At 42.3% G+C, this 13,873-nt stretch overlaps 1 protein-coding gene across 3 annotated transcripts in view; it reads right to left on the bottom strand.

Moving 5' to 3' along the window:
* Nucleotides 1–1,798: 1,798 nt before the first annotated feature.
* Nucleotides 1,799–13,873, bottom strand: part of Spata5 (spermatogenesis associated 5) — a 183,177-nt gene continuing 171,102 nt past the window's right edge. For all 3 annotated transcript variants that reach the window (XM_028889824.2, XM_028889823.2, XM_028889822.2), the window contains one exon: nt 1,799–2,160. Coding sequence is in view for 2 of the 3 variants with exons in the window: in XM_028889823.2 (XP_028745656.1) it covers nt 1,984–2,160 (177 nt within the window). In the remaining variant the exon portion in view is untranslated. The remainder of the gene's footprint in view (nt 2,161–13,873) is intronic.

Below are 13,873 nucleotides of genomic sequence, written 5' to 3'. Positions count from 1 at the left end.
ATGAGGTGAGGTGTTCTCTTCAGATTCTTGCTCAGTCCTTGGAAAGTTAGCTTTTCTCTTATCTTCTTATATTCTGAGTCATACGTGGGAAGAAAGTGAGGTCCTTCCTTTCCATAATCTTATTCACAAATAACTAAAATGAAAGTGGAGAGCACGAAAGTAGTTTTGAGGCCTTGTTTATCTCAATGTGTAAGCCAATTTCTTTATCCTAACACCAGTGTCTCACGTAGCCCAGGCTGGCCTTGAGCTCATAATCCCTTCCCCTACTTCTACCTCCCCAAAGCTGGGATCATAGGTATGTACGTACCACTGTGCCCAGTCATAAAGGTAATTTACAAGTTATCAGTATCCAACCAAACTGTCTGAATGATGGGATTTTTCTATACGGTCACATTTTAAAGTATACCTAATATGGCTGATGAAAATTTGATATTATTTCATATATAATACTTATATTTGACAGCACAGTAGTAAATAGTAACACTTTTCTTCCTTAAGTGGTGTTATGAACTGGTGACCAATGCTGTCTTGCCAAGTGTATCAGACAGTGACAGGATGAACAGCTGTGATGTGGCTTCTTCCCCACTTCTTCAAACTATCTTCAGTCACACAATTGTCTTTCTGATTTTCAAACACTAGCTGCCAGGTTCTCATTGATCAGGGGATCACCTGGACAGAGTTTTGTTCTGTTTTGTTGTCCCCACTCCCACCCCAAGATGGGTTTTCTCTGTGTGGCCCTGGCTGTCCTGGAACTCACTATGTAGACTAGGCTGGCCTCGAACTCACAGAGATCTGCCTGCCTCTGCCTCCTGAATGCTGGGATTAAAGGCACGTGCCACCACTGCCTGGCTCTAAAATCTTTTTAAACTCTTACCTTCCATCTCCTTTTTTTGCACTAACACCACACCATCACTGCCTGCCTGGCCAGTTTCTTCAAGAGGGTTTACACAGTATTAAAGTGTCAAAGAATTTTGAGGATATTTAACTAGAGGCATAAACACACATATTTAGAATACAACATAATCCAACAGAATTCAAGGTAAAATTTGTAATTTTGTTGTTAATTTTTAAATGGCATTTATTTGTATGTGTGTTCATGCTATGGTGCACATGTGAAAAGGTCAAAGGACAACCTGATGGGTTCTCTCTGTCCACCAGAGAACAAACTCAGGTTCTTAGGGTTGGTGGCAAATGCCTTTACCTGCTAAGTCATCTCGACAGCCTTGTTTGATTCTTAGATTTTCTTTTTAACTGAAACGATTAACGGACAACTTGTACACAGGTATACATTAAAACTGGCATATACTCTGATTTCCTTACAGTATTGTAGCAAAAGCTGAGGGTCCATCCAGTTCTGGCCTCAAACTGGACTGACCCACACTTTTAAATTTTCTAAGCCTATCCCTGTATGTGAAAATTTCATGCTTTCTGGCCACAAATGCAGGTGCCAATAGCAATGAGAACTACACCTGGAACTAAACCTGGCTGGCATTTCAGAGTGCAGATTTGGGAGGGAAACATGGCTTGGCTGGTAGGGCACTTGCCTAGCATGTGCTGGGCCCTGGGTTCAAGGTCCAGCACTACATAAACAGTACTGCAAAATATAGCTGTGATGCCAGCATTTGGGAAGTAGAGGCAACAGATTCAGAAGATGAAGTTCACCTCCAGCTATACGAAGTTGGAGGCTAACCTAGGCATCATAAAATCCTATATATAAGCAAAGACCTGGTGAATTCTGCAGTAAAGAAATAATACAAAGGATGAATGCATGTTGTTGAAAATCAAAATGTAAAACTTGTTTGAACTCATGCCCAGAGATATGTTTATTGTACTTGAATGATTCAAAAACATTTAGGTGAGGCTCTTCAACTCCAGGGAGGATATTTCAAACATTTACCGATTAAGAAACTGTAAACACTCTCAAGACAAAATTTGCAAACAAAACTTTTCTCTACAAAATATATGCATGTAAGTATGTATTTCTTAGGCTGTGTGTAGCCCACTCTTCTCTTGGTAATCTTCATAAAAACGCATCAGTGACTCTGGGATTCTAGGTGTCACAATGCTCAAGGCTTGAGTGAAATGCCTCTTCATAATGCGGTCAGCTTTAATGTCTTCTTCCAGGGCCAGAAGAGCAGCCTCCTTGCAGAGAGCTATGATCTGAAATTGAACAAGGAAAAGGAGGGAGAAAGCAGTCAGCACTCCTTTGTTGACAAACTATTTTCAACATATTTATCTGTGGTGTGACATTTAAAAAAGTCTTTTATTTTTGAGGTAATTACATCTTTCCCCCTCCCTTTCCTCTCTCTGAAACCTCCCATGTATTCCACCACCCTCTTTCAAGTTCACAGATTCTATTCTTTCTTTGTTATTATTGTGTGTGTGTGTGTGTGTGTGTGTGTGTGTGTGTGTGTGTGTGTGTGTGTGTGTTGGGGGTGTGGGTGTGGCTCTAAATATGTATGTACAACTTGCTCAGTCTGTATAGTCTTATTTGTACGTAGGTTTTCAGGGCTGACCATTTGGAACTGGATGACCAACTGGTGTGCTCTCAGCATTATTTAGCTCCTTGTGGGCCTTCCATGTTAGCATGTCTATAGGTGTTGTCCTTGTTCAGGTCATACTCAGGCAGCCATGTTGGTGAGACTTTATACTGGGTGTAGCTTCTGACACGTGGTGTGATTCTGCATCATGAGCATATCCCTGTGGGAGTTACTCAACTTAAAGTTTGTTTTTTTTTTTTTTTTTTTTTTGGTCTGGTAGATTACGTAATTAAGTCTATAAAAAGAAAGCCCCATGAGATGAGCTTGTGTTTGAGGTCTGGACTGATCACCTGACCGTTTCTACAAAGCACACATGCACCACCCGTCATGCCCCAAAGCAGACAAGTCTAGGATTGTTTCAGCAACAGGGATTCATTTCACTTTTCCCCCTTTCCCATGAGGCCACAGGAGAACTCTACTGAGAAGATGTGTAGATAAATGGGTCAATTTGACTCACAGACAGTTGGGAATATTAGATTAACCTGCTCAGAAACAAAATCCTTGGTCACTTGAGTTTAACTTCTTTAGCAAAGATGATTTTCAAAGCCAGCCTGAATTTCTTTAGCACCCCCTCCACCCCTGCCCCGACAGTGCAGGCTACATATTCTAAAGGAGTTATCAGCAAGCTGTCAGAACGGGGTGGTGGGGGTGTGGGGGAAAGCCTCTTTTGCCAATAGGCTATAAACATAAGTGTATAATATTCAGTTTTGACTAAATAATCAAAACCTAAACTTTCATATGTGCCTTGCTGTGAGGCTGAAAACATGTTGGTGGGAATAAGAAAATGAGACAAAAACTATTGGATTGTGCCAAGATCTTACTGTCAGATCCAGACTAAGATATTTTTACTTCAGTGGCTATCATATACTTTATTTGGTGTCTATACATCTCAAATTTTCTTTTCATTCATTCAGCAGTTAAAATATATCTGCTGACCAGTTTCCTAACAAAAACACAAGACCAACAGGAACACCATGTAAAAGAACGAATCTGAGATGGACACCTAAAAGGAAGTGTCTGTTACTAAAAACATCTACAAATCACCAGGTTCACCCAATAGTGAGTCTTTTTAAGTGAGGAAAGTAGTGAGCAGTGTAGACAGAGGCTCAGAGAGTGAGTATGAGCTGCATTTTCTGTGTGTGCTTGGCAGCAGCATGAGGAAGCAGCGTCCCAGGATAAGAAGGCTGCTGACAACTGAACGGGGAAATCGAGTTATTTCACCTCTATGCCAAAGGGCAGAAGAGGCAATTGTGTGCAATTCTGAACACCATGAAGAACAAAGTTGGACTTGCACCGTGGAAAACAACAGGAAACCTCTTACACATAGCCTATGGTTCTTCCCTCAATCCACCAGAGAAGCAGGGTTTGAACAGGTGTCTCAGCATAGCAAAATAGAAGCAGGACAGCAGCAAAAAACAGAATCAACAGGGCTTCTGAGCAGACAGCAATGCTTTTAAAAACCATGCTAAAGAACAAGCCAAGGCCATTGCTGTCCAGTAAGAAGTAGTCAATAGGAAGGAGAACTTGACCATGCTTGGCAGTTTCCTGGACTTTATCTTCTGTGTGCTAGAACCCCCTCCCCCCCCCAGTTTGTTTCAACTTCACACTGGAACTGGTGCATTTAGCATCAGAAACAGTAACAAGTAGTTGCTTCCATTTCCAGGCATGGCTGGGTGAATCTGCTTTTTGCTACCAGACCAGCACAGTGACAGTGACAACTGGGAAGCATGCAAACAAGTGGCTGGAAGTGTGTGTGTGTGTGGTGCGTGGGGGGAGAGCAGGAACTGCTTCCTGACTGTAAGCATTAAGTTTTAGCTAACTTTTCTGGTAAACTAGCTCAGAGAGCAATGCTATCCTCAAAATGACACAATCAATAGGTGAGCCACCCTGCAGACCTTAGACTGGACAGAGAATAGGTAGGTGTAGAGATAACAGAGCCAGGTTTAAATGGGCCAGAAGAGGACTAGGTGACTTTAGATGCACCCCACCCCCACCCCCAATTTTTTCCCCCCTCAAGACAGGGTTTCTCTGTGTAATAGCACCCTGGTTGGCCTGGAACTCACTCTGTAGACCAGGCTGGACTGAGCTCACACAGATCCACCTGCCTCTTCCTCTCCAGTGCTAGGATTAATTAAAGGCATGCGTCACCATGCCCGGCTACTTTTTTTTAAAGGTTTATTTTATGCTTAAGAGTGTTTTGCCTGCAAGTATGTATATGCACCAAGTGTGTGCTTCGTGCCTGAGAGATCAGAAGAAGGAGTTGAATCCCTTGTAACTGGAGTTCTGGATCTTTGTGGGTGCTGGGAACCAAACACGGCAGCAAGCGCTCTTAACCACTCAGCCACCTCTCCAGTTCCTTTAAAAAAACAAATTAACGAACTTATATTTTGGTGGTGGAATGGAGTACCTGTGTTTCATGTGCTCTACTACCAAGATACACATCTTCAGGCCATCCAAACGATCCTCCACCCACCAGGATCTTATGTATCCTAGCTGGCTTTGAACCTGCAGGTATCTTAGGATGATGCTGATTCTCTGGCCTCCACCTCCCTTGTGCTGGGATCACAGGCAAACCCCATCATGTCCAGCAGTGCTGGAGGTCAAACCCTAGCTTCCTTCATGTAGGGCAAGCACCGTACCAATTGAGCTACATCTCAACCACCACCCTCCTCCTTCGAAAAAGTATTTCTTGATAGCTGAATTCATACCCTGCTTAACAGTACTCTCCAGGATGCCTTAAAACATTGTAGTTCAACTTCCTGTGCACCCAAGAGATGGTTATTTCAGGGCGCAAAGGCACAGACATACTGTTGCTCCTTGCTGGAGCTGGTGAGCTACCCACTCAGGCTTCAGACTGCACTGACGACAGACCTCTCCTTTCCTTGCAGCTGCACACTGAACCCACAAGGGCACAGAAGCTGTCTGTGCTACTCCTGCTGTTTGGCAGGAAGAAATCACACCATCCAGTGAGGCCTAATCTCAGCTTCTTTGTATTTCAAGTGTAGTAAATAGCTTTTTAAAAAATCCACCAAAAGAAACGGGCCTCAGTGCTTTAAAAATTCTTAGGTATTCTCAGAAAGGAGTTTTGTTAAAAGAGTCTTCTGTTTGGAACACCTGTGACCTGTTGAGCTTAATTGGGCTGCAGCTGGCGCCGATTGTGGGGCAGCACCAGCGTGGACATTGTGCTGTCCTGGCCCGCCCACCCCCCTTCTTTTTTCTTTTCCCTTTCACAGCCCTGTGACCTCCTTCCCCTGTGTGTTGGAGGGATTAGGAACCGAGTGAGAGCGGTGTCTTGCTGTTTGTGAACAGCATGCTCTGGAGGTGCTTCAAGGAGGTTACCTGGGAGATTATGCTCCTGTGGATGGGAGGGAGGGCCATTGAGCTGCTGAACCGCAGCTGAAAGACAGCTTGAAAGGTGGGTCTGGGGCAGCGCAGCAGGCTGAGTAGGGACAGATGAAGTAGGACCCTAACAGAGGCAAACCGGCACCACCAGCAGCAGCTCAGAGAGCTACACTGTGTTGCAGAATGGAATTAATTAATTAGGGGTCGCTCACAGCACTTATCCTTAAAATGTTTCTTCACTGAAAAACTTCTAAGTGGTGAGGCAAGAACTGAAGTCTAGAGCTTTTATTACCTAACTATGTTTGTAGGCTGAATTCCCTTGCAAAACAATCTTCACCACAGTTACTCCATCTGGGCTTAAATTCATATACTCTAGAATGCCATGCATAGCACTCCGCTCAAAATAAAACAAAAATTTCTGTAAACACACATTCACACTTGATGATAGAGATGGGGAAAACAATTGGTGGCTTAATTTTGCTAAGTTACTCTGAGGTCTTTGGGATGTGGTTAAATAATTTTGCACAAAGAAATGCCTACAATAGTTTTTTTTTTTTTTTTTTTTTTTTCAAATTTACACATGATCTGGGCACTTGGGAAAGGCTGAGGCAGAAAGACTTAGTCTGAGGCCAGCCTGGGCTACAGTGAAGACCGCCCATCTCAAGACAAAAGAAAACACAAAAGAAATTTACACACAGATCAACTATCCTGTAGAAGTTCTGGGCTGGAAAGATCTGGAATATTATTTGTTCCTATGGAATTTTAACTATTACTATCTTCAATGGAACCATCATAAGATAAAAAGGGGATATTTTTGGTTTTGCAAAGAAAACCATCACAGAAATGAACAGGTCAGGAACCACTCCAGTGCAGTGCTAAAATGGACCAGTTGGCAGGAGCCCAATTCTCTGGTCACTCAAGGAATCTGACTGCTTACAAGGTAGCCGGCTCCAGGGAACACAGCAGTAAAACCCCAAGCTCATGGCAAGGCACAGATGTGCACAGGGCCGCTCCTCTAGTCGTCCTTCAGTGTAGGACTAGTGTTTCAGTGGCAGGTGTTTCATGGCCCACACATACCTCTGGTTTCAGAGGCTAACTAACTGCCTGTTGCTTGCACTGTCCCAACTATCACAACTGTCAAGGTTTAGTTATCTGTGCTAAATGGCTATTCCCTACTGTTCTGTGAAGTCCTTGCAGATTCAGCCCTGTTCTACTTCCCAGACACACTAGGTTAGCATGTTAGACCTCCTGCTGAAGTTCATTTTCTCTGAAGACACACATGAGCTAATTTTTGCCTTTTTAGTTGTTCCCAAGATAACTCATTACCTAGAGTAAAAAAGCACCATCATCCTGGGCACAACAACCACCCTATGATGCTGTGTCATTTATGAGACCTTGCTGGCTGAGAGCCCTGAAATAGGCACCATAGTTTTTGAGACAGGGTCTCTTTATGTAGCTCCAGGTCTCCCTTATATATTTGGGGTGCCTGGTCCTCTGTGCCACTATTCTGGAAGTATGCATGGCAGGGGCTGCTGTTGAGGTAGTTTTAATGTGCACCACATGCTCCCATCTTTATTGCCAGTCATTCTCTTGCCTGTGGGCTGGCCTGATGATCAGCTACTGACTGGACATCACTCATTACATTCAATCAAGACAGTTTTGCTATGCAGCCCAGGCTGGCCTCAACTTCATGATTTTTTTTCAGCATCCCAAGTGTTTTAGTTAGAGGGACATGCTGCCCTACCCTGAAATCCTTTTTTAGCATGGTATGGTATTTATGGCTATTTTTGTTAAGCAGGAGGAGGAGAGAAGCTGGATAACTCATATAGAGTCAGCTAAGAGGGAGCTATAGATAGGTCCCGGAACAAGTAAATAAAGTATAGCACCAGCACCCGTCAGCAGGAGAAGGCAATACCACTACCTCATACTTACTTCATATGTATCACTCTATTGATAGTGTAGTTTTCTGAAAGAAAGGATGCTCTCCCAGGATAGAAATACATTTAAATTACATGAAGGTACACAGTTTTCATCAGATAAGATATCCTCAAATATCCAGGATATATTCCATACAGCTTTGCTTTTGGACTTTGTTTTTCCTCTGACTGGTAATGCTTATAATGTTTTACAAGACATTTGTATAGAAGCTGACACCATGCTGTTTAAAATTCAAATAATAGCCATGCGGTGGTGGCACACGCCTTTAATCCCAGCACTCGGGAGGCAGAGGCAGGCCGGATCTCTGAGTTCGAGGTCAGCCTGGTCTACAGAGTGAGTTCCAGGACAGGCTCCAAAGCTACACAGAGAAACCCTGTCTCGAAAAACAAAAAGTTCAAATAATAAAAACAATTACCTTTCTAAAATACACTTATCAATATTTCAAGTGGCATCTCACCAGCTTTGTGTACTACTGTTGACCATATACTAAAGTCTTCTAGGGTCCATGGATATCTAGATGGGCCTTAGCATATAGCTGAAGCCTGTGAAAACACCCACTAGCAATAAACATTGCTACTTGTCCAGACTCCAGTGTGTTCAAAGCTCTCATCACAGAATAAAAAGATGTCATGACCTAAAAGAGGTTAAGAACTACTACACTGTTTTATAATAACCACATTTCAAACCTCCTTAAGTCTCACTGAGTCACACAAGAAAGTCAGGGAGAATTATGGGGACATGAAGGAAAAGGAGCCCATCACCCTTGAGTCTGCTTGGAGCCTCTCTCCAGCTGAGAAAAGAGAATTTAACATTTGCTGTGAAGGTTGCTGACACTGAGAAAAAATACTGCTTTCATATACTAGCCATTTCACTTAAGATATTAGTGAAACATACTTAAGGCCTAAGTCTGCATGACCTTCCAGTATGGCTTTACTCCTCTCCTAGACACTCTTGGGAATCTCCAGCAAGACTGTGAACCTGGCTTACAGTGAAGAGCCCTGATGTTTCCTTCCTCATGACCTAGACTTTTGCTTTGTCACCTGTAATCCTGTCAGGTACACCACAGGGACCACTTTATGATCTCATTTAATTCCTCAACAACCCTTTGAAGATATCAACTTCAAAACCAACCAAAAATCACCCCAAATCCTATATATGACTATTATAAAGACACTGAAGTGAGACTCATCTTAGAGAAACCAATATCCATGCTCTGGGGTGTGCCTTATTTTCTTTCAGAGTGCCTCGCTTTCTCTTAACCCTTGTGCTTAAAATCTGTATTGGAACTTCTTTATGTATATGAGTGAATGATGTATTATGTGTTCATGTGGGTGTGTGCAGATGCATGTGCCCATGGAGGCTGAGGCTGATACCAGGTGTCCTTTTCTATTGCTATTCAATGTTGTGGAATAATCTTTTTGTACACTGAAGATGTGTCTTTGCCAAGGCTCCTTCTGATTGGTTTAATAAAGAGCTAAATGGCCAACAGCTAGGCAGGAAGAGGTTAGGCAGGACTTCCAGGCACAGAGAGAAGGAGGGGAGGTGAATCTAGGCACCAGGGAGAGACACTAGAGGACACGGAGAAGAAGAGGTGCACCGCAAATACAAACAGGAAAGTTGTACTAAAAAGGTACTCAGGAGTGACCTCACACTGCACCTGCACGTGCCCCTAAGGCAGCTACTCTAGTTTCTGCTTCAATTTCTTTTATTTCTCCAAATATATGCAATTGGCTGTTATATCTGTGGTTTACTAGGACTCAACAGCCAGGGACAGAAATGTAACCTAAATTAAAGAAGGAATTTTTAGGACAGACTGGGTGTATTAGAAACTAAGTATGGGGGAGGTAGGCTTCAGAGGGCCAACTGGAAACAGAGCCCAGAATGCCATCAGGCATTCTTTCAAGTTGTTTGTCTTCATGGGGACAGGTCTGTAGATGCATGCCATCATCACGAGCGACCCTCGTCTTCTGCTCTGTGTACTTTGTGTGGTGCCCTGACATTTCCTTCCTATGTATGTGGTTATTATAAAACAGTGTAGTAGTTCTTAACCTCTTTTAGGCAACCAGAGATGTCTACATAGAAAGGAAACATATACTACACAGAATTCCAAAGTTCTAATGTGAGGCTCTTCAGTTTGGAAGTTTATGAAAATTTTATATGGAGACCGTCTCTAAAGTTAATTAAGATTATACATTTAATCGGAAATGCATGTTGACAGGGATTAAAAAAGAAGGATGAAGTGGACAGCATCCCAAGATAAAGACCTCTGACTACATGGAAAATGATAGCAAATGTCTTTCACAACAGCTATATCCATTCTAGAAGCTGACCCTGCTGTGGAATAATCCTTCTGTACATTGTGAAAATGTGTTGCTCCCATTGTTAATAAAAGCTGATTGGCCCATAGCTAGGCAGGATTTTCGAGGCAGAAAGAATGCTGGGAAGGAGGGCGGAGTCTGGGGCATTGGGAACCAAACACCGAAGAAGCAACATGAAAAGTTCATAGATGAGGTAAACAAGCCTTGGGGCAGCACATAGATTAATAGAAAATAGGTTAATTTAAGTTGTAAGAGCGGGCTAGAGACAAGTCTAAGCTATTGGCTGAGCAGTTATACTTAATATTAAGTCTCTTGTAGTTATTTGGGAACAACTGCCAGGACACAGAAAAACTCCATCTACATTACCCACTTTCTCTCAAGAAGAGGTGAAAGGGGAGATGGAGGAGATTTAAGTTACCAATGACCATTTAGGGAGAGAATAATCATACACTCTATGGAAACCTAGATTTAACTATGGAAAACTTACACACATCCACACCCACTGGGGCTGGGAGGAGGAGAAAGAGAGAGAAAGAAAGAGAACATAGCACGAGTTCATTTGCTTTTACATTGACATACGACTGATTTTCATTCTCCTAATCCCTAGGAACACATCTGATTAAAAAAAAAATCCAGAATCAGACTATCTAATTACTAAATACTTTAGTACACACCTTTAAAATAATTAAAACAATACTTTTCCACGTTAAAAACTGTAAAAAGTCCTTAATATTATCAATAATCCGTGGGTGCTAAAATCTTGCCAATTAGCAACAAATGTTTGAGTTGGGATTAAAATACTTACAGGTACTGCATTGAATGAGTATAGCTCCCATCTACTGAATTCAGTTATCACAGCTCACATCTTTCTCTTATCACTGTGTTAAAGGGACTGATTCATGGCCTATGCATTTTCTCATGCCTTCATTTTTTTTCACATTTATTTATGTGTGTTTTGTACAAACATGTAGAGGACTTTTGGGAGTTACTTCTTTTCTTACATTGTATAGATTCCACCTCCACTGCCCAAGTGCTGGCATTACAAGTGTATGGCACCATGCCTAGTTTTTGGCCATGGTCTCTAAAGGGAAGCTTTCCTAGTCCTGAAGCCTAAGGTAAATGGTAGTATACTATCTACCTTTTCCTCCGCCTTAGAGAACAAATGTATCTAAGAGCCCACTTCACATAATATGTAGAACTGTTTCTCATTCCCTTCACAGTTGCATAGTTTATTAAACCCAGTTGTTTAATAATACCTTTAATAAAAAGGTATGTGAGCTGTTTCCAGTCCTTTCTTTCCCTTTTATCTTAAGACTTACTGATATGACAAAGTGCTAAGACAGTAAGACAGGACAAAGAGCCAAACCTAGTTAAATGTTTCCTTTTACTGAACATGAATATGACTATACAACGTTCCCCTTCCCTAAGACAGGGTTTCTCTGTGTAACACTGGCTGGCCTGGAACTAGCTCTGTAGACCAGGCTGGCCAATAATTCATGGAGATCCGCCTCCTGAGTGCTGGGATTTAAGGTTTATGTCATCATCACCCTGCAACCTGCACCCCTCCCCATAACATTTTTACTGATTCTCTTGGAGTTTCACATTGTGTACCCTATCACAATCCCGTCACAGTCTTTCCATGTCTGCCCTCCTTGTGACTCTCTCAAAAGATATAAAAAATTAAAATTAAAAAAAAAAAAAATGAGCCGGGTGGTGGTGGCGCACGCCTTTAATCCCAGCACTCGGGAGGCAGAGCCAGGCGGATCTCTGTGAGTTCGAGGCCAGCCTGGGCTACCAAGTGAGCTCCAGGAAAGGCGCAAAGCTACGCAGAGAAACCCTGTCTCGAAAATCCAAAAAAAAAAAAAAATGAAGTTCACTTTGTGCTGCCTGTATACTTGCTGGAGCAGGGTCAAATTCTTAGTGGCCTCCCCCTTCAACAGAACTGAGTCCTTTTCCTCCCACACCTCCACCAGAAGCTATCAACTGTGGAGAGCTACTCTTCATTGGCTTCCTGTCTAGGCTGTTATTTTGGTAGTGGTGGTGGTGGTAGTGGTGGTGGTTGTCACAGAGGCCTTCCCAACCTGCATCTTTTTTTTTTAACCACTAAAAATTTAAAATTTTGGAAAAGGTAAATTTCAAAAATCATATTCTCACCACTTGCCTCTGCTCTTTCATTTTCCTCTTACTGTTACCAGCTTTCCAAGGCTTCATGCCTTTGCTTGCTCTAGGCACAGCTTGTCTCTACATTTCTCCAAGGAGTTTCATGTAATGTGGCACTGACTTGGCCTTTCTCCTAGCATGGCTACTAGAGTTTAGTCAGTCTTCTGGGGCTCACCATGCCTGCAGATGCTCTGCTGCAGGAGCCGTGCTAATAATGAGGCTTGTCTCAGGTCAGCTCAGTCTTAGCTCAGAAGTTCTGGAGCAGCAACCATGGGCTTAGAAAGCAACAATCGGAAGCTCAGAATGGTCTTATTTAGAGGTTATTAGAATCACTGTGATCCTACCACATCAACTTATCATGTACATGGTAATGCGCAGGTGTATCTTCTAATTCCCAGATGATTACATACTTACGTACCACAGATATGAACAACATAAGTAGGCATGTGGTGCACAGACAGACAGACAGGGAAAACACCCAGACACACAAAAGTAAAATAAAAGTAGTTTAAAAAGAGAGATTTGGCAAAAACTAAAAAAACTACCCACAGCCTTCAGCACCATTGAACTGTACAACACTGTGCAAATTTAGGTTAATAATAATAATAAATAAGAAGAGCTGCCTGTGACTAATTATTTGATGCTTGTGGTTGGCAAGAGTTCTACAAAATTGGGTTGCATTAAACATAGAAACCAAATAAAAATTCTTAGCGATTAACTAGGATTAGACTAAATGAATGTTAAAGATCTCAACTTTGACACCATTTTATACTCCACAGAAAGTATACATAACTTCTCAAAGTGTTCCAGTGTGGATTCAGTGTGAGTCCTGAGTAGGGCCCACATCCTGGCCCACAACTTTGCTGAGTGGCCTTTCTGAGCACTGATCAGGATGGTCCTTCAGCAGGTCCTTTTAAGAAGGTACTCCATGTGAATATGTGTGTTTGCTAAGGCTCTGAACTTCTGTCTGGTCTGTAAGCTAAATCCAAGCATGGCTTTGTTGTAAGACAGAGATTCAGACTGTGAGGAACAGAGCCACGCCTTCACTCTATGAGCCTTCAAACTAACAGCAGAGCCTAATCTACAGACATAGTTTTTAGGATGATAAGCTAGCTGGCCATGTGTTACTTCTCAAAAGCAGAAAAGTTGTGTTTCAGAAATATGCTAAAGAGAAAAAGGAATATTTATTTAAGAAAAAATATGTAGATGGAAAAACTGCTGGTATTTTAAGTGCAAAACTTTGCTGTTGGCTGACCTTATAAAGTAGAAAAAAACAACAACTAAAAAGTAGCTTAATGCTTGGATATATCTTCTCAAATATTTTACTTCTGATAGCATTTATAAATCAACTACAGAGTAGTTCTTTTAAAAATTCTACGTATTTGAGAGCGCGCGCGCGCGCGCGCGCGTGTGTGTGTGTGTGTGTGTGTGTGTGTGTGGTGTGTATTAGAATGGGGAACAGGCTCACAATAGTGGAGGACGACTTGCTGGAACTACTTTTCTCCTTTAACCACGTGGGTCCCAGGAATTAAATTTAGATTCTCAGGCTTGGCAGCAGGTGCCTTTACCAGCTGA

The sequence above is a fragment of the Peromyscus leucopus genome, chromosome 6, assembly GCF_004664715.2.
Source record: "Peromyscus leucopus breed LL Stock chromosome 6, UCI_PerLeu_2.1, whole genome shotgun sequence".
Taxonomy (NCBI): domain Eukaryota; kingdom Metazoa; phylum Chordata; class Mammalia; order Rodentia; family Cricetidae; genus Peromyscus; species Peromyscus leucopus.
The sequence above is the reverse complement of the archived record's forward strand: the minus strand, read 5'-3'. Positions and strand labels throughout refer to the sequence as shown.